Here is a 21,669-nt window from a genome sequence, read left to right as displayed (position 1 = left end):
TGTTTTAAAGATAATGCATTAGGTTGGTGTGCCCTCTGTCTGTTCTTTTTTTTAGACTCTTCAGTCTTTCCTCTGACTTTTACACTTTGTTCCTGAATCCAATTGTCAGAAAGTGTGGTCCAATGTCCGACTAACAACCCTCCTCTTCATATGGCTCTTGTCTCCTTCTTTCTCTTTTTTTCTCTCTTTTTGCTGACATGACATCTTGTGAGTTAGAGATGACAGACATCTTGAGGTTGATTTACTAACAGTGGAGGGTTCAAAATCTAGTGCAGCTCTGCATGGTAGCCAATCAGCTTCTAACTTAAGCTTGTTCAATTAGGCTTTGACAAAAAAACCTGGAAGCTGTTTGGTTTCCATGCAGGACTGCACCAGATTTTACACTCGCCAGTTTTAGTAAATCAACCCCCTTCTGCGGTACCATTAGGAAGACATGAGTCACTTTTGCTTTCATAAGGATGTTTTAATGCTGCTGATGATGGCTAGAGGCCGTGATTCATGTGGGACTAAATGCTATTTGATATACAAAAGTACAGCGCTAAAAAATGAAATATAAATTCCTAATGAAAAAAAGAGAAATATTTTATTTTTCTGTGCATATATATGCAAACATATAAACCATACCTTACTCCACCTATTCTATATAAATAATAATAATTAATCAAATAAATAAATAAGTGGGTCCAAATGGAGAGCCAAGGAAAATAGGTGGTCTTCCCCGAGTACAGTGAAAGAAAGAAGTAAGTCCCAAAAGCCTTCAGGTGTTCGTGCAAAAATAACACACTATCCAAGTGCAACAGGCAGAGTCTTACCAGAATGAAAGATGGATCAGAAGGAGTACAGATCTGGGTCATGGGGCTTGTCTTGTGAGGGCAACCCCTTGTGCCAGAAGAGTCAGTGGATGGGTGTCAGTCAAGGGGATGCCAGAGGGTATCCTGAAGATAATGTAGTTGCATCAAGTCTACTGCTATAGAGAGCAAAAGGACTCCATCTTTCCATACAAGTGACAGTATGGTTTAAGCAGTGTGTTTGCTTCCATAAATAACCCGGTGAGGCCAAGTGAGAGTTGTCCTTATCTATTGTGAATAGTTCAAGTTGAAGTATCCCACTATTCCCTTCTCCCATCCGAGTTCCACAATAAATATAAAACCAAATCCTCTGGACTGTTTATTGAGTAATGAGCAACTGGGAGTAAGGATGGATGTGTGAAAAATCCCCTAGTGATTGTCTGCAGGTAATCAGAGGGAGACCCAAGAAGTCATCATACAGCAAGGCCTACGGGGACAGTGCTACAGAGGAAATGAAACACTATCCATAGTAGGGATCAGCAAGTACTCCTTCATGAAATGTGTAGGGCAGAGCTGCAAAACATGCTACTGCGCATGCGCAAATTGCCACGGTCATCTTGGATCCTAGCATGAGGAAGTTGTTTTGTGTTTGGTAATTGCTTGTCTGTCAACTGCCAATTGTAAGTGCATATAACTTAATAAATCATTGGTACTTGATGATCTTTACTATGGATAATGTTTCTTTTCTTCTATGTTGTTAATGCTCTGCATTTTAACACTATTGGCAGTGACAGGGTGTACACACATAGTTGTGGATGTCTGCAAGCCTACATGCTGCCAAAGTAAAACCGATTGCCTTGTGGTATGGCGTGTATTGTGCGCTGTTTGACCACTCTTAACTGAGGGTCATTTCATTCTGGTAAGCTCCTCGCCTGTTGCACTTGGATGGTGTGTGGTATTGCTGTACAAAGACCTGAAGGTTTTGGGACTTGGACTTTTTTTTACATATGTTTCCCTCCAATGATTCTTGCTGCAAAGTCAAGTTATAGATGGGGCATTGGCTAACTTTTTGTACTGTTGATATATTGGTCAGCCATAGTGCTATATGATGGGTGTTCAGTGTACCCCTGTAACTTTAAGGTGAGGTGGGCTCCCTCCAGCCCATCTGCCCTCTATCTATCCATCAGAATGCATGTGCTTTCACTGTGGAGCCTCTTAAAAGTTAGCGGTAGGGACTACAGGTAACAGGGTGCCTTGGCGGGGCCTGTAGCTTACGCATGTATTTGCAAATGTGTACAGACTAAACCCCTGTTTTTAACGCATACTGTTAGACAGGTCAATTTGGGTGGTCGCAGGCTGGTTGGTAAGTACAGCTGGGAATTTTCCTTAGCTTTTTTCTTATTTATGTTGCTTTCCAATGCTCCTTTCTGCGAAGGCCAGTTATAGATGGGACAGTGGCTAACTTTTTGTAAGATTTTGGGATTTGCATCTTTCTTTCACTGTACTCGGGGAAGACCACCTATTTTCCTTTGCTCTCCATTTGAACCAACTTATATATTTTTTTGCTTTAAAGAGGTTGTAAACCTCCAAAAATAAAATAAAAATTTAAAAATAAAAACCTGAAAGACAAAGGCATAATGAGCTAGCATGCAGGGCATACTTGTTCATTATGAAATACTTACAGTAGAACAAAGCCCCTGCCGTGCCACCTGCTCACTGCTGACACGGCCGTCATGTTCACATGTCTTCCTTCCGGGGTTTGCACCACCTGATTGGCTGTAGCCGCGATGACGTCACTCCCAAGCATGTGCGCGGGAGCTGCAGTTTACGGCACAGGGCTCGAAAGGAACGGCTTGGGCAACTGTTCCTTTAGTGTGCATGCGCCAGTGATGTCACTGGCTGCATGCAAAGTAAATATCTCCTAAACGGTACATGTTTAGGAGATACAGTCAGGTCCATAAATATTGGGACATCGACACAACTCTAATCTTTTTGGTTCTATACACCACAGTTGTTGATTGTGTTTGGCTGTTCTGAATCTCACAGGCTGCAGGTTTGTGTGCTCTCCTCTGTGTTCTAGAGGTTTCTGGAACATAGGGGGTTAAGCTCCATAGGGGGTTATTATGCACCAGCCCATCCTTGGGGGAGTATGCACAGAAGGTGGTTGGAGAGGCATATAAATAGTCTGGAATTTTGATCAGCAAACTCTTCTCATTGTTGGACGGAATCCACCCATCTGGGTGGGGGTGGCTACTCCCATTGCAGCAGCTATCCTGATTTCAGCAGCTATTTATTGAGGTCCCAGCTGCGGCAGAGCTAGGGGGGCCCCGATATTTAGGATCCCTTTTGGTGCTAATCAAGGGGACTCTTCATTTGGGAATCTGGTCTGGAGAGCTCACAGAAGAGTGCCCGGTGGATATTGGGTAGAGGCATACAGTGGTCTCATGACATTGTAGTACATTGAGTACTGACCTGAACTTTTAGTTCTAATGACTGTGTGCTGTATTCCCTGGGTGACAGGCCAGTAGTATTCCTGCCTGGGATAGTCTATAAGAAGGGGCCCAGTCTCTGACAACCGCACTTGTTTCTGCATAGAGACTGCTAATAGAAAAACCTAGTGAAGTGAAGTGTCCTCATCATTGGCATCCGCAGGTAGGGGCAAGGGGGGGCAAATGCCCCCCCCCCCCCCCTGGAATCTCAACTTCCCATTTTAAGTGGTTGTTAAGCCACTTTATACCATCCTGTCTGTTCTGTTTAATAATGATGTGTGCCTGTGTGTCTGTGTTTTAAAAAAATAAGCTGTTCTTTACCAGTTTTCAGAGGGCCGAGCACCGCTCACGTGACCTGTCGGCTCTCTCCTCTCTCTGGCTAATAGCTGCCTGCAGCGGGTGGGGCCAAGGATTCCTCACTGATGTCAGTTGGGAGGGGAGGAGGAGGGGAAGAGGAGAGGAGGAGAGAGGTGACGGGTCACCTGAGCGGCGAGTGGCACTCTATACTTGTAAAGAATGGCTTATTTTTATAAAAAACAGACACAGGGGCACACAGGATTATTAAACAGACTGTAGACAGAATATGAAACTTTAAATGAAACTACAGCCGCAGGAGAGGAGGGGGGTGGGCACTGACACAGGAGCAGACAGGCAGGGAGGAAGGGGGGGAGAGGACAGAGGACAGGAGGGCTGCGGATGATGGAGGCACGTAAACTGACCACGGTGTCAGGGCTCAGCAGCCATGGTATACCGTGGTCAGTTTACAGAGGGGAGGACATAGCCAGGCAGGATCAGCCAGGTATTTTAGGTGATAAAAGGGGCCAAATTACACAGCAAAGCACTGTGCTGTATAACATGCTTTAAGGGAATATACTCAAAATAAGTATAATGGCTAAGCCCCTCCCCTTCATGACATTGTTGAAAAAGGGTGGAGCATGGGTGACCTTAAAATTATGCCCCCCCCCCTGAAAAAAGTTCTACAGACGCCCATGGTCCTCATGGCTATATTCAACTGGATATTTGAAACTGGAGTACCCCATATCATCCTACATCCCATTCCAAGTTCTTTAGCATTTAGAAGAAAAAAATCTACAAAGACAACTCTCTAGACTGATCATTGAGCCAGAATGAGTGAAATGCTACTGTGTGCCTGAGTGCCTCAGCACTAATACTCGGAAAGAACTTGTAACTCACAGTGGCTCCTATGGGAGTAGTGCAACAAAAGTTTAATAAATCTTATTCTTTTAAAATAAGGTTTGCCTCCTCTATTCTTAAAATGCTTTTCATTGATGGAAACTTTTATGAATGGAGGAGGGGGGCAGAAAGGGCAGGCATACTAGGGACTTTAGATCAGTGCCTGGGACATGTCCAATCAATCATATTATTCCCCCAACACCAGGTGTTAACTATGGTGGAGGTGTGTGTGGGGTGTTAGGATTTCCGATTTCAAGTAAGAGAATAGACAGCAGCACAAGGGACACTTCACACTTAATGTAAGCACAGTCCCTTGTGCTGATTAAAAACAAATGCGGCTAAACTTAAGTTTTAAAGCAAGCACATACCATTTTTAAAATGCACTGTATGTCTAGCCAACATTTTATCTTTATAGTAGAGTAGGGAAGGCTAGAACCCTTGTCAGATTTGTACTTCTGCCTCTGTCCCTGTTGGAGGTTATACCTTACTTCCTGTCTGGTAAAACTGATGTTAGCAGGACAGGAAGTGAAGGTAAATCTCCCCCAAATAGCAGTAAACACCTAACAGGAGTTCCAATCCATTGCCACTCTTATCAAATCTAGAACAAAGTTTTTGGTTTGACATATATCCCCATACCTCCCTATTTTCCAGTGAGGTGTGCCTGCTATGTGACCAGTTTACAGTGGAAGTGTTTGAAGATGAAAGGTCCATTTTATATATCTTAGGTATATCAAAGGATCATCAATTCCAGTTAAATAGACCCGTTTGGATGACTTGTATTGGAAGGAGGAACCATTGTGCAGTACTTCTTAGCAGGAAGTAGAGCCCTTCCTATTGAATTAACAAACATCCTATGTATATATGCAATTACAAACTATACAAAGAAGGTTCTAAAAGTATAATTTGAATTTTACCAATTAGTGAATGTCTCTAAAATGCACAATACACTAAACAATACATTTAAATTTTACACCTCAAGGTCAGGGAAGCTGTGCAGGAGACTTCAGGGGACCATCAGTTGAGCATGATTGCTTTATACTTTTCATATTAGTTTTGTTCTGTTGCATAAAATAATCCCAGTTTGACTATAAAAACTATAGGCTTGTCTTTTCTTTTTTTCTGGAATCTCAATGCTATCCAGTTTGGGAGGATGTCAATGCCAGAACTGCAGTTTGTTCAAGTCACACCATATGTTTCTGCATCCTCTACCTTGGCCTTTACTGTGGTGTCCGATGCCATTAGCACAAAAGACATAAAGCAATGCAGTTCTGCCTGTTAGAAAAAGAGATCCTAGCAACAAAGTCAGACTCCTATCAAACCTTTATGCAATGCTATATTGTTGTTCCTGGTAATGTACCAATGTGAAATTATCATCGCAGGGCTTCAGATGGATTTGGCCTGTATTTACAGAAAGAAACAGATGGCCCATCACCAATTTTTATCACAAGCAACTTGGGGTGGGGGAGTGGGTTTCTAACCATATGTCCTCCTTAATAAGCATTCAAGTGGATCTGAAGTTAAAAAAAAGTAGGTATTTCCTATTTTATAGAGAACATCTAGAAATATGAATTGTGCCTAAGCAGTACCCTGAATAATAGTTTGTCACCTGCCCTTCCATTCCCTCTTCTTTGGATCCCTCCAGTTCAATATCCAAACTCCATCTTTCTCATTCTGTCTACCCTACTCTTCTGAAAATCTGAGATTATTTACTCTGGTCATCTACCATTTCTAAATTTCTTCTCATCTGGGTTCTATGACATCTGCATAGGCCCTCGATTGTGACTGTTTTGGGAAACCATTAAATTGATAGGTTTAGTTTCCATTTAGGTTCCCTGGTTCACTTCCAGGTCCACCAATTCCACTAATTGTCTTCAGTATTCTAGAGTGAATGATGGCCAGCATCATTCAACTCTTTTCCTCAGTGGAGGAAGTGTGGGTTTTATTAGGTTAATTAAACATCAACTATAAAATTAAATGACTTCAGCTTGAACTGCATGATCCAAACCTAATATGGCCACATCAAATAAGGCCATTATAATTTTAGAGAAACTACTACCCTTTTATTGAACATATTGCTTATGGTCTCTCCATGATTCTAACTACTATAGGTTGATATATTTGATTTTGTTTCCGTATGTGAACACTATCCCACCTCAACATTGCATATATGAGCAGGTCTTAAATAATTGTAGTACCATCATAGATAGAATTTAGGATTAGGTAGATTTAGTTTGGGCTCACTATGTTCAGCGGAGCTGCATTTACTTCAATTAGTTAGGTCTGGAAAGCAAAATTCGGTGTTAACCAAAAAAGAACTGCGCAAACAGAGTGATATTTGAAAATTAAATAAATGTGAATAATAGGGAATTTCTTCCACTAGCGAGCAGCAATAAAAACGTGAAAACGCAATATGTGATAAAGAAAAAGATTATTGCGCTCAGCAGTAAACTCACAATAAAGTGCTATAGTGCATTAAAGTAGTGATGTGTCTCACATAAATCACATAATAAATAAACCGATACAATTCATATAAATCCTTTCATAAGTGAATAAATATATCAAATACAGTCCTTAAAGTGCTCGGTGCAAACTACTTGTCTCAGCAGCAAGTCTATCCCCTGATGACGTCATCAACCCTGATCCCCTGATGACGTCAGCACGCCTGACGAAACGTGCGTCGGGAGCGTGAGACCGTAGAGTTCCGGTGGGGTGGAGCGCAGATGCGGAAGCGGCGTCCCATCCACCAGAAGTAGCCGAACAAACTGTGTATTATTGTGGCGTTCTACTTACCGCTATGTAGTAAGTGCATTACTTTTAATTAAATCTGTTTACCTGACAATATTACACTATTGGAGTCTTCCTATTTTTTACAACATGATGTCCGGAGTCCCGGAGCTACCTATAAACTACTGGCCTATTACACACCAGATGTGAAGACAGTATTAAGAAAAATCTGGAGCTCTTGTGGAGACACATGCTGGTTACGACCCCCTATAACTAAGGGGTCAACTTCTTCTGGTAAGAAGTATTTTATCCGAGCACTGGGTGCATGGTGATTGGTGAAGGCACTTTATATCAAGTCCAACTTGCTGCTGAGACAAGTAGTTTGCACCGAGCACTTTAAGGACTTTATTTGATATATTTATTCACTTATGAAAGGATTTATATGAATTGTATTGGTTTATTTATTATGTGATTTATGTGAGACACATCACTACTTTAATGCACTATAGCACTTTATTGTGAGTTTACTGCTGAGCGCAATAATCTTTTTCTTTATCACAATTAGTTAGGTCTGTTCAGTGCTTCAGCTGCTTCAGGTTTTATTGCTTCCTCTGATTGCTGGAGAAATGTTGATCTCTCTAGAACAGCCTGGTTAAAAAAGCAAAAAAAAAAACAAGGTACACAGGCAATCTGGGGTGCCCTCAGGTTTCTTCAGGGGTGACTTGGCTAAATGCCTAAAAAGTACCCAAATATTGTATACAAGCCAGTGTGTGGATGAAGGCTGCCTTTTAGTTACACAAAGCCATAGGTTTTCATTGTGCACTATTCCAACCTTCTATGACATCATCAGTTGATGAAGAGGACGTCAGGCGCCAGCATAGCATCTTTGTTTGTCCCTCCCCTGCCCTCTGTGTCCACACTGGGGTCACATTAGCTGGGTGAGAAAAAGATAAACATTTGAAAACTGGTAGGACCAGTGTGCAAAGGCATAGCTCCCAACTGTCCCTGATTTTGAGTCCCAAATGTCCATAGATTAACTGATATCACCAGCCATGAAAGGAGGAGGCTGCTTCAGAGGCAGCTGACCTGTGTCTGGCGAAACCGGTCAGGCACCAGCACATCCACCCCCCCCCCCCCCATCCCTCCCAGCTCTCTCTATTTTTGACTTGGGACAACTCTGGAGACTCAACATTTTGGATGAGCATATTTCAGTTTTGCTTCTTCATTTTAAAGCTTTGGCCACTTATATTAAGGATATGCCATGGACTTACATCATATACCTGTGTTGTGCAAGGGAGGCTTTTCCATGCATTCAGCTCACTACTAACACTCTATGAGATAGGTATGAACTCTAATCTCTTGTTCTGTTACTTTGGTGAACTTTGTGCCTCCTCTAGACAACACATAGATGTTCTTTCCTTCTTATAACCTACGGATTTAACCCTTTCAGTATTGGTCCTATGAACCTCTCAGTCTGAATATCTGTTTGCATCAACATATGCTATAGCATTTGTTTCATGTTTATTGGATTCCAATATACTGTTTAGTGGAGGATGAGGGGGTTGACTGTATGAATGTTTCTAGTGTGTATGTTGTGTTGTCCTTGGTACCATTTTATGTCATCATGCAAAGATCCATGATCTGGCTTTTGTGTAATTTTTTTGTATTTTTCAATAAAGTATACACATTTTAAAGAGGAAGTAAAGTCACTCAAAAAAAAACGAGAAAAAAAAGCCCTGTAAAGAGAAAGGCATAATGAGCTAATATGCATCGCATACTAGCTCATTATGAAGTACTTACCTTAAAACGAAGCCCCCGCCGTGCCGCCCCCTCAGCGACAGCACGCCCGACATGTCTGGCCGTCCTGCTTCCGGGTTTGCGTCCTCCGGCCATCTGATTGTCCGGAAGCGCGATTACATCACTCCCGTGCGTGCACGCGGGAGCCGCTGTTCACGGCATAGGACTCTGAAGGAACGGCACCGGTGGCCGTTCCTTCAGAGCGCATGCGCCAATGACGTCATCGGCAGTGTGCACTCTAAATATCTCCTAAACTGTGCATGTTTAGGAGATATTTATAGCACCTATAGGTAAGCCTTAATATAGGCTTACCTATAGGTAAAAGTTTGAGAAGTGGGTTTACAACCTCTTTAAATATCCAATGAGTGTTTGACAACTATTTTCAATTCAGTGTGGATTGGGTGGTATAGAGTATATAAACCAGTTTCTTTTTATTTGAGTATTTTTCCTCCTGACAATGTACTGATATACTCCCCCCTCCTTTATTGTGGCACATTTTTGCCTTTTTGATGCCCTTTACATTTATTCATTATATGCTTAATGAGGGACATGTCCTGGAGTGCCTATTATTCGTTTTTACTGGTGGTAGTGGGGGTAGCATTTTTAAGAAAAGTTATACAAGTAGTAAGTCTTTTCTTCTTCTTTAAGTAAACAATTCACATTTACTGATTTTAGTTCCTTTTTCATAAGCAATATCCAGCTTTAGATTGGCATTTTCTTCATTTCATTTAACCAATGCCTTTCCTGCCTCCATTTGTGTCCTGTAACTAGAATTTACAGCAAATTACAGGGTGTATATATGCCTTTACATTTAAAAATAAAATACATAATCAGGAGAAAAGCAGAAAGATTTTTAAGAGCCATTGGTCTAAGAGCACAGCCACTTGAGAAAGTAGCAAAGCACGGCATGACAAAGCACTTCCATAATTATACCTGCTGACCCTAATATTGGATATTCAAACCCCCTCCACAAAATAAGAAAGAGAATCAAGCTGTGTGCAAGTGCAGCTTTGTTTATGATTGCTAGGGTATATGTCGTGGGCTCTGAATTATGTATAACGTGTCGTGAATTTCTTACTTTTCTGTTTCCCAAATAAGACAAGCAGTGACATCAAGCACTCATCTTTGGTTGTTGTTTGGTTCCTGCTGCAGATGATGATGTGCATACAAGCCATCTAAAGGACTCAGCAGGAAGAAGGGGAGAAAGGAGAAACAGACGCTATAATATGCTTTGTAAAGGATTAGCCTAAAGTTACATTTTCTGACATTTTTTTTCAGGCTTCTTATATCTTTTGGACACCTGGACAGAGGCACAGGGGTCAAAGCAGTTGTATCTACCACTGTGCATGTTCCAGGAGGGCATGGCTACCCAATACTGTTACCTGTGCCAATATTATCTTTGTTCGAGCAGAGAGGAACCAGAGGAGGGCTGAACATGGATGACTCCCCTATGTGTCCTCTGCACTCAGTCAAGAGATGCAATTAGCTTTACAGCCTAATTAAATTCCTACTGAAGAAGCCAATCATACGGCGATAGGCGTATAGGAGGGAGGAGCCCAATTTGTGATCTCATATAGCCTCTGACAGCCGAATGGTGTGGTGAACATATTGACGAGACATTGAGAAAATTGCATTTATATTCCATGTGGTTGGTGTGATGAGTATTGGAGCAGATGGGAGCATTAGATCCAACAAGGAGGAGAGAAAGATATCCATGCAAGAAAGACTGGTGGGAATTGTAATATAGAGCCTGTAATTAGCAGGAGTGAGGTGAGCACACAATTCGCCTGGTGGTGGTGGCACTATTTCATCTTTAACCACTTCGGACTACCCACTGCATATATACTGTGGTAGGACGGCCAGGCTGCACAAAATCATGTATAGGTGCGTGGCTTTGTGCAGGGGTTCTCAGGGCCCAGGTGTGCTGCCAAAGTGCAGCTCCTGCTGTGATTAGACGCAGCGGGAGCCAATCAGCAGGTCCAGCGGCCGCGATGGCCGCCGGCCACCCACGATCGTGCAGGAAAATGACAGAACAGCCATCTGCCTATGTAAACTAGTGTAATTTATACAGTAACAGTGCAATATTTTTTAGCACTGATCACTGTATTGGTGTCACCAGTCCCCAAAAAGTGTCACTTAGTGTCAGATTTATCCACCGCAATATTGCAGTCCCACCATAAATCGCTGGTCTCCGCCATTACTATTAAAAACAATAAAAAAAATAAAAATGCCATAAATCTATGCTGTAGTTTTTAGATGCTATAACCTTTGCGCACACCAATCAAAACACACTTATTAGGATTTTTTTTTACCAAAAATATGTAGCAGAATACATATTGGCCTCAATTGATGAAGAAATTTGATTTTTTTTAAAAATTTGTTGGGAATGTTTTATAGCAGAAAGTAAAAAATTGCCAGTAAAGCAACGCAGTGCCGTATCGCAAAAAATGGTCATTAATGTGGTAAAACCTTCCGGAGCTGAAGTGGTTAAAAGAGGAATTTAGATACACACGGCGGTGGATTAATATAAACAAGAAACTTTTATATTTTTTTATGCAGTTATTGTGCACGATATATTTATTTTTTTTGTGATACTTTACGATTTTAAAAAATCACAGATTGTATTATATAAAGGTTCAGTAGAGCTGCACCATATGATTTACTAATATTGTTTTTTTAGTGTGTTGAAATCACTAATAGGTGTACAGTGAGGCCCCGTTCACACTGGGGCGATCCGACTTGGGGGGGCGACGGACTTCATAACATTGAAGTCTATGCAGGTCGCTCCGGGTCGCCCCAAAGAAGCTCCGGACCCTTTTTCTAAGTTGGAGCGACTTGTGTCGCTCCTATTAGAACGGGTCCGCAGCTTCCCTATGGAAGGCGACCTACGGCGACCTGTGAGGCGACCAGGTCGCCTCGCAGGTCGCCCCAGTGTGAACGGGGACTAACAGCTGATGTTTTGATTAATGTATGATTTTAAGCAGAATTTGTATCACGTTTAAAGTGTTTGTTTAGAGGGAGTGAGAGGGTTTTTTTTAATCACAGGTGGCACTGATTGTACACATTGTACTTAATTAAAGCCTCACAAGTTTCGTCTTTTATATCATCTGTGCACATTATGTTTTGGCTTTGATTGGTAAAGCTTTCAAATATATTTTCCCTCAGTAAAGCTAGCCATACACTGTAAGATTTATCTCCTTCAGCTCCTTGGACTGAACAAAAGAAGTCTACCAACTCCCCCACCCACGCTACACAGTGTGGATAGCAGATTCTCCCCTTTTGGCTACTGTATCCTGACAGTTGGCAGCTACGGAAGCCAGAATATCCAAACAGTGGCTGATTTGATTGGACAGCTTCCGTTTAGCTGTAAATTTTTCACCTAGCCCCTTTGATTTTCAGGTCAAAGGATGTTGGATTTGAAGGGGCTGACAGGGCCACCCATGGCTCAAATTGTGGCCAGTTTTTCAGGAACTGGACGAAAAAAATTTACTCTGTGTATGACCAGCTAATAATGCTTTTTCCTGCCCTCAGTCTGCAGCGGTCTGTGCTAGCAGAACTAATAAACAGCCATACCCCTTGGAACAATTGTCCTTACATAGCCTTGTATTGCAGAAAAGGGAAGGTGATGTGTCTGTCTAACTAGGTCTGAATAAATTGCTCAGAGCAGTGGGTCTTTTTTCATGCCTTTGGGACCACACAGTCATATTTAGACAAACTGTCCACTTGCTACATCAGGAAAGCAGAGGTAAGACAAAGAAAAAGGAGTACAATGTCAATCTAAATGTATTTACATTTACAGTAATTTAAGTGAACTTCAAGTGTCCCAGGGAGGTGGGGGTATCAACGGAGGGTTTGCACTGGCGGTCCAAGCCTAATAACCATACTAACCATTCTTGTAAGCCCAGATTTTCACTAAATTGCCATTGCAAATGTAGCACCCTAAAGGTAGGTGCTAGGTAAATGTATAGTGGGCCTTGTCTGCCTAACAGCAGGGCTGCGATTTATTTAACTAGGGTGTCAGGGCTTCCAGATGTGCCTGCTGAGGGGAGAAGTATCCCCATTGGCTCCTGGGAGAGGATTCTCATAGGGCAGTGTGGGAAGCCCAATCAGGGGACACATCCCAGCTGGTAACTACCCCAGAAGGCAAATTATGCTGCAAAGGATTCTGGGAGTGGGTATACATTTGGGGGGAAGTGCGTGGCACGGTGTCTTTGGCAGGAGCAGAGTCCCAGGAGGGAGAGGTATGGCTGTCTCTCCTCCTGTCTAAGGAAGAGGATAATTTGGGTTGTCATCTGAGTATCCAGAGAGTGCTGAGTTGAGCTGAGGGGATCCGGTGTGCCGAGAGCCTGCAGAGAGCGAGAGGGGTCCAGTCCCAGGAAAGCCTACACAGGTCATGAGTACTGACAATTGTCCCTGGGGGTCTGCCTAGAGTCAGAGGGGACCACTCCGGGAGAGGTTCTGGGATCCAGTGTCAGCTAGCTGCAAAGGGGGTACCTAGGTTGAGGTCCCTGAAGTTACAAAGGGTGTACATAGTCAGTGGACCCTGAAGAGTTACAGTCAAGGGGGCATCTGCATTTGGGCCCTGAATTGTATAGAGTGTGTTAGTTGCAAGTACAGATTTTGCAGAGTTCTACTTCATACTACCTCAAGCTGGCCAAAGCGGGGGACAGTATTCAGTGAACTGTACAGCATAACAGTGTCAGGAGTTCTACAGTTTCACAGTCAGGGATCTTCTGGACTTTCAGTCGAGGATTCAGCACTTCTATCAAGTTGCAGTGTGTACTCAGTGTTAGTAAGTGTTGGCTGGCGCCGGCTGGCGGCAAGGAAGCGCCAACGGGCATTTTCAGGATCAAAGTCCCAATTGTAGTTAGTTTGAGCCTAAAGGAGTATCCCACTCATTCCCTTCTCCCATCCCCTTTAGCTTATAATAAAAACCACAAACAAAGATGCCGGAGTTGTCGTTGCTTCAGTTGTCACACCCAGAGACTCAGCTCACATGGGCTGGAGAGGATTCCGGTACTAATGGCAGACCCACATCAGGCCACAGGCCTGGAAACCTTGCTACACAAATAAAGAATGGAACCACTGTTTCTCATTGCAGGAATGCAGTAGTATATTGAAAAGTTAAACTCAATGCTTGAGAGTAGCAAAAATAAGAATTTTGAGAATAGATTTCTCTGAGATGAGAGAAAGGCAGGCAAAGTCTTTACTTAAAGTAGGATTTACCCTTGAAACAAGTTCTTTATTTTTTGTGGGGCTGATGCTCTACCTGCTCCCCAGATAAAACCATGCAAAAAGGATTGCCACTCCCAACATTTACACAAATAATGACATCATGCAGGAGGTTTGTCAAACTATACATTAACTGCTCAACTAGCAACACTGCCATTAACATCCAACAGTTGCATTGACCAGTCAGGTGAATACAGTGCCGTGGCAAGGTCTTCTAGCGCTCAGGGCAAAGATGCCAAATTGGGCCACCCTCCCCCATTTATGATTTGCAACCTTAGGTGATACTACACCCAGCAGTCACTCACTTGTTAAAATCACTGCTGCTGTCACTACTCCTGTCAGCCTTAAAACAGAAGGAAGGCATCCCCATCTTTACAGTAAACCATTGCACCCAGGGTAACCGCCTCTCCAGTCCACAGTTTGTCCTGACCCTGGGTAGGCAGGTAGATAAGCCCCCTATCAAAAAAGTAAAAGGCTTGTTCGGCTTGTAACAATAGGGAAAAAGAACCAAGATGTTTGGAATGTATCTCCGTTATGTGATGCCCCCTATCATCCATTCAGAATATCAAAACTCTGTTTTGGCTAACATTACATTACATTTCTGAGCACCTAAATAGTGAAGTAGCACTTGAGTTGCAAAGCAGCGCCTCGACATTCCCTTATCATAAAAAAATGACCTACTGATAGGGTTGTGGGCACTAACCTTTCCTCACTTCCACCTTCTGAACCTCACTATTTGTCTATCATAGTGCCAAGCCAATAGTCAGGCTTAGAAATTTGGAAGTGGCTGCTATATATAATGTTAATTGCCACTTTGGTCCCTATTTAGTGCTCACAGGGTTGTGTTAAGTATTTTTCTGTTTTTGAATACATCCCACATCTTGTGTTGAAGAGCAGTATCATTAAATCATCATAGTTTTATGATAATGTGTGACACGCAGTAGGTTGATTAACTTAACTCTGGGGTTTCTCCAACTGGCAATATGAAGCAGCTTCAATGATTGGCATGGACAATGAACCTTGTGGAAATGAAGAGTACTAAGGTGTACATCTGGTGCAGTGTGTTAATGCAGAGTTTGACCTAATGTTGTACTTGGACGTTTTTACTGGATGTCATCCAAGATAGCAGCAGGGCTGGAGGCTGCCCAGTACTAATGAAGTCTAGTGCACTTCATAGCCTCTCAACTTATCTACAGTACTTATGTATGCTACTGCACAGCTAATGTCTGAGAAATAGAATTTTTCTCAATGACATGTATTGCAGGTATTGTAAAGATTGCTAGGCTACATAGTTTTAAATCTATTATTTTGCATGTCTTGAAATGCATATATATTATAAATATCTCTCTCTGATGGACCTTTCAAATGTTCTCAATTAGGCTATAGTTTGAGAATAGGTTTGGACTATTTTTCACAGAAGGATTTCTAGAAACTTGACATGTCTGGCTTTGACATTACACATTACAGCAGACCCATTTGGACATGAACAGTTTTTATCCAATGTGTTTGGATAATGAATTTATGACATCCAGATATGTAATAGACACCTATTGACTCTTAACCTCAATTTAAACCTTATACCTAATCCTAGCTGTAATTTTAAACCCTCAACTTCATCTTAGATCTATGTAAACCCTAAAGTTACACTTACCTATATGTACCCCCTAATACCAACCATACATTTATGTTTACTTTACTTTGTATTTATATTGCCAGAAGATGTGGACATCTCTCCAGCAGCAGTATGATATGGGAAAACAGCTGAAAGAGCTCTAAAGTCTTGTACACACTACTATTTATTTATTTTTTTAATCGCTTAACCTGCTGACAGCTCAGGTTGGAGCCGCTGTACTAACAATCCAATGTTAGTACAGCGATCTCCCCTGCTGTGCTATGGGGTTTCTGACAGAGGGACGCCCCCCCCCTCCCCCGCCAGAACACTCCAGTTAGTGCTCTTAGCCATTAGCTGGCTTCTGTCGGACCAGCTGCCGTACATATGAGCCGAATGTCGACTGGTTTCTATTAAACCCCCATCATTCGGCCCGTGTGTACTAGGCTTTAGACAGGATAACAAGTCATCGCTGCCATTTGGTGTACTCTACAGCAGTGGTCCTCAACTCCGGTCCTCAGGGCCCACTAACAGGCCAAATTTTAAGTATTACCTTGGGGAGATGCAGACTAGAGTACTGCAATCACTGAGCAGCAAATGATATCACCTGGGATGTATTTCAGTTATTTTGGTAACCGGGCCTGTTAGTGGGCCCGGAGGACCAGGGTTGAGGACCACTGCTCTACAGTACCATGTTAAAACTGCAAAGTAAACTACAACAGTGATTTCTGATTTCATATATACAAAAATAATTAAGTGACATGTCTGTTAAGAAAGGCGGTGAATCACACACACACAAATGGATAACCTAATTCACATCTGCATATAGCTGTACGATCTCTATTTCTGATTAGAACCTACGTAGTGCCTCTGCTGTTGTTACCCCCAGTCATGGTCAGTTGGGGATGGTGTGCAGAAGGCATATATCTTAATGCAATAAGACAAGACTATGGCAGCAGCCAGGTGATTGCGGTCTGCAATATAGGAAAGATAATTGGTTAAGGTGTACTTGTGTGATTGTTCATCCTTTCTCATTGTCTTTGAGCCCTACCCAGCTTTACTCTGATTTACTATTTCCCGAAGCAATGTTTTCACTCCAGGTGGTGAATGGCATGGCTTGGCAAGCCCACAGAAGTGATCACAGCTCTGCTAGCTCAACAATCATCACATAAATAGAGTATCCTCTGTTAAAGTATGGTTACATTAGAGTTAGCAGACTGACTTAAAGGAAATCTATGGTCACAGCATACACTTTCATTTTATAAAATCAAAATTGTAATAACAATACACACAGTAGTTATTTTTGACAATCTAATATAATCTTATTTGAAAAATCTCCTTTCATGTTGTGAGTTCTCCCTGCCTGCTGGCCATCTCTTTCCACAACTTCTTGGATTCCCTGCATGCTCAGCAGCTTATCCTCTGCGGTTTACTTTCCATTTCTAAAGATTATATATCCTATGGTACCTTGCTGCCTGCAAGCAGTGATTCCGATGTTGACTTTGCCTCTTCTAAGCTCTTCTGTAGTTCAGAAGGCAGACTCTGTTAATGTGTGACACAGCAGTGCCTACTCACAAGGCATTGTAACAACAGGTCACATAATTCAATAAAGTAATAGGGGATGTGTGGGGATCTTCACAAAGTAAATTTACAAACTTCAAGATTGTTCAAATTAATGGTAGAGTAGGCTGGAAATATTTGAAATACAATGTGGAAACGAATATATGGTTCTAAATTGTGACCAGAGGTACACTTTAAACCACAAACCATTAATATATGCTGCTGTTGCTCCAGTTGCCATTTGGGAAACAACAGTGTCTATATTAGATGTTGTACTTATCTGATGACCAGTGTGTCAAGATGACATCAGAAAATTAATGCGGTCAAAGGTCTAGGGCCACTGAAAGCTGCTGGTGTGTGCATGCACATTTGCACAAACATGCTTACTCATGCATGTATACTGCACAGGTACCCTTGTGGACAGCCTTCCCAGAAGATTTGAAGCTGTTATAGCTGCAAAGGGTGGGCCAACTCAATATTGAACCCTATGGACTGAGACTGGGATGCCATTAAAGTTCATGTGTGTGTAAAGGCAGGCTTCCCAATACTTTTGGTAATATAGTGTAGATCGACTGACAGAGAGAGCATTTTGTGCCTTACTTAGTCCTGACCCCTGCACTGTGTGCCTTACTTACTCCTGAGCTCTGCTCTTTGTGTGTTACTTACTCCTGACCTCTGCTCTTTGTGTGTTACCTACTCCTGACCTCATCACTCTGTGTGACACTTACTCATAACCCCTGCACTCTGTGTGTTACATGCTCCTGACCCATGCACTCTGTGTGTTATGCACCCCTGACCTCTGCCCTCTGTGCCTTTTGCTGTCTTGACCCAGAGCAGAGTAGGCTCAGGTTTCTTTTAACCATACATTTTTAAGCTTCTCTCACTGATTAGCCCTGCCCCTGCTTCATCCCTCAATGATCCATCCAGCCCCAGCCTACACCAGTGCTGTCCCCATCCCATATTTTGCCAGACAAATGGGGCACCCCTAGCTGCCTTAATGTAGGTAGGTTGCATTGGTAGATGCTTGAGATGCATATGCAAAGAGTTCACTTCACATGGCTAAGTATATTGTACAGTTGGTACACATGGGCCCCAGAATGAATAAGAACACTCATTAAGCAGAACAAAAAAAGCCAGAGAAGAGCACAAGAAAGTACCATACATAATGCAGAGACATCAGACCAGGTTTTTAGTGGCATATGAGATAAAGCAGTTGATTTACAAAAATTGGAGAGTGCAACATCTGTTGCAGCTGTGCATGGTAGCCAATGAGCTTCTAACTTCAGATTGTTCAGTTAAGCTTTGACAAAACACATGGAAGCTGATTGGTTACTTTGCAGAGCTGTTCCAGATTTTGCACCATGCAGTTTAGTTAGTAAATCAAACCCATAATGTATAGAGAAACAGAAAAAAAGCTTTCCACAATATGCTATAATGGCCTGCCCACCATAAATTTATATATTTTGGTCGATCCTGGCAGGTTCAATCACCCAATAACTCCTTGTACTTCTTGGGGACTTGTTGCCTCATGTGATCTGTCAGTATATGCAAGTTTCCATCCCCACCCACCTACTACAGCTATTTTAATAGGAGGGCTCACATCTTTAGTGCTTACCCCCCTAAGGAACCAGCTATGTAGGGGTCTCATGGTTTCAGGTGACAATGACTTTTCTGGCACTGGCACACAATCTGTCACAGGATAAATAAGGAAGATTTATTTGGGAAACAATTCATAATGGCTGTGTTATGATGTTATAAACCGCAAAGGGTTTTTATTGCATAGAAATTCTCTGGAGAATATGTCAACCTGATGAGTACAAGTCATGGATGGCTTCTTTACTGGTGGGAATTAAACATGACAATGATCAAGATGTTGGCACATGACTGTATATGTTTTTGGAAAAAGAAAAATCCTTTACTCACCAGTTAGTGTGGCTTTTGTAGTCTGACCAGAATGACGTGGTATTCTGAGTTCATGGTACTGATCACCTGCCAGAGTACTGAAGACAACGCGGTACCCATCACCTTCAGCTTCACTGTTATCCCACTCCAATTCCAGGGTTGTTGAGGCTCTCCCCATCACACGCAGATTTTTGGGGGCATCGAGTTCTGTGTAAATGAAGGAAAAACTGTCTGTAAAATATTTCACAGTGAATATTTTGAACCACAGGTTTCTAATATATTATACATTCAGCCCAGCAGAGATCATATACATATCTGTAGAGAACTTAGCTTTCACCTTCACCGCCCTTTATCATTTTATTTGATACCTGGCTGCAGTCAGCGAGAGCTTGAAAATACCCTCTTATGACATTGGTAATGTCTATTTCTTTATTCTTTTGTATTAAATTATATGCACTGCTGCTTATTAGCTACCTTATGGGTTGCCTGAATTCTCATTGTTGTAACATTAGGTGTGCTCCTCAACAAGTCTTGTATACGAAATTAGGCGCAGTACAGATCTGGGATTCATAAATGCAATTTTCTTCTCTAAAGAAGCACCTCATTTAATGTAAGAATAGAAGGTTGCCAGAAAATAATTTTCAATAAAAATAAATAAAATGTCACCAAATCCATATACCGTAATATAACTCAACGGATTATGTACCATTTATTCATTTCTTTATTTTGGCTGTGAGTTTAAGCAGGTAAGTGCAGATTAGCTGTCCAGGAAGAAATTTCCTTTGGTGCTAAGATCTTTCAACACACAAGGAGCTGCATGCTATTGGCGCTGGAGAGGTGAATATTAAGCAGAATGAGGTTTATAGTGTTAGAGCTTAGTTTAAGGATTAGATTAAGATAATTGGGAGTTCAGAGCTTTAGGAAAAAAGTGTATCTAAACCCAAGGATAGGAATGTATTGCAAATATATTGCAGCTTACCAGCCCTTAGATGTGGAAGCTACGTTCATTTCTTTTTTTCTTGCTTTTCCCTTTATTTTAATCAGGGGATCCTTTAAATAACATAGTCCCTGTTCTTTATTGTCTCTACTTGTTTCTTCATTATATCTATGGAGGGAACCATGGCTGTCACACAGGCCATGGCACCTGAAACTGGAAGTGTTGAAGATTCTGACATTCTCTGTAACACTTGAATGCAGAAAAAAAAAAGGAGCTGCAGATTCTTCACCTATCCTCTGCCCTGAGAGCCCAAAAACAAAATGTAGACTCATGGCGTGAAGGGCACTGTGGTAAAGGTTGTTGAATATACACTCGTACATATGCAATATAGCAAATTAGCTCCAATGGCTTGCTTGTGTTCAAAGCAAGTAAAATAAACAAAATGCACAATTGTGTTTTGTCTGTAAAGCTCATTTCCACTTTGGCAATCAAATTTGAGAAAATTCCACTATATGTTTGTTATACGTTCCCTTTCAGGCAGCATGCTTAACTTTTTTTCTTAAAGTAGATACAAACCATCACATATACCCACTGAAATTAACAACCTCAGATGATACACAGAGGTAAAACAAATCTCCATACATAACTTATACTTGTATATCTGCTGTCTTCACCTTTCTAGACAGTTTAGAAAGTGCACGTCCTGTTAGAATGTTCTCTTCCTGATTCCCCTGTGGGAGGGAAGTTTGGTCATACACTCTGAGACAGCTGATTCAGGGAAAGGCACACACCTCCTCTTCACATAGGCAGAAACAGGAGGAGCTGTGCTGTGAATAGACCAGCTCTCTATAGCACCCACAAAATTGAGCCTGGTTTTATCTCAGTTGACCAAGAACTTGTCATAAGTTATCATGCTGATAACAGAAGAACAGAGCAGGAGAAAGCCATGGGCCTTGGAGCTTTGAAGAGAAATAAGTTACCAATACAGATAGATGTGCCCAGGTCAAATTTCATGAATGCGGTTTACATCCACTTTAATTATTTAATACCTAATGTTTCTCAAGAAGAGGTATCATGGCTGCAAGAATTTTTATATCAAAGTTAGAGTGAGTCTGTCCCAGATCTTTCCTCATTAACATACAATGCAGCCCAGCCTCTACACCTTAAACCCTTTGTCAGGACAGACAGTTTTCAAATACAGTTACAATTGATAATGAAGATCTGCTTGCATAGTACAGACAGGGGTAACTATGGCAAACACAGCTGTCCATCCCCTTTATAAACAAAGAAAACTATGTAGCATATTTCCTTGCTGGAGGGTCCAATACATTTTTGGAAGGTCCAATTAAAAAAAAAATAAATAAGTTATGCTATGTGAATGGGGAAATGTAACAAATATAAAGTAGTAAAGTGTTATCCCAATTAGGTTGCAAAAGT

At 41.8% G+C, this 21,669-nt stretch overlaps 1 protein-coding gene across 1 annotated transcript in view; it reads right to left on the bottom strand.

Annotated features, from left to right (window-relative positions):
* TNR (tenascin R) overlaps positions 1-21,669 on the bottom strand; it is a 663,536-nt gene that overhangs the window by 190,491 nt on the left and 451,376 nt on the right. The window contains exon 8 of the mRNA XM_082265604.1: positions 19,317-19,502. Within this exon, the coding sequence (XP_082121730.1) occupies positions 19,317-19,502 (186 nt within the window). The remainder of the gene's footprint in view (positions 1-19,316; positions 19,503-21,669) is intronic.

The sequence above is a fragment of the Pelophylax lessonae genome (assembly GCF_965119305.1).
Source record: "Pelophylax lessonae genome assembly, chromosome: 8".
Taxonomy (NCBI): domain Eukaryota; kingdom Metazoa; phylum Chordata; class Amphibia; order Anura; family Ranidae; genus Pelophylax; species Pelophylax lessonae.
This window is presented reverse-complemented; position numbering and strand designations above follow the sequence as displayed.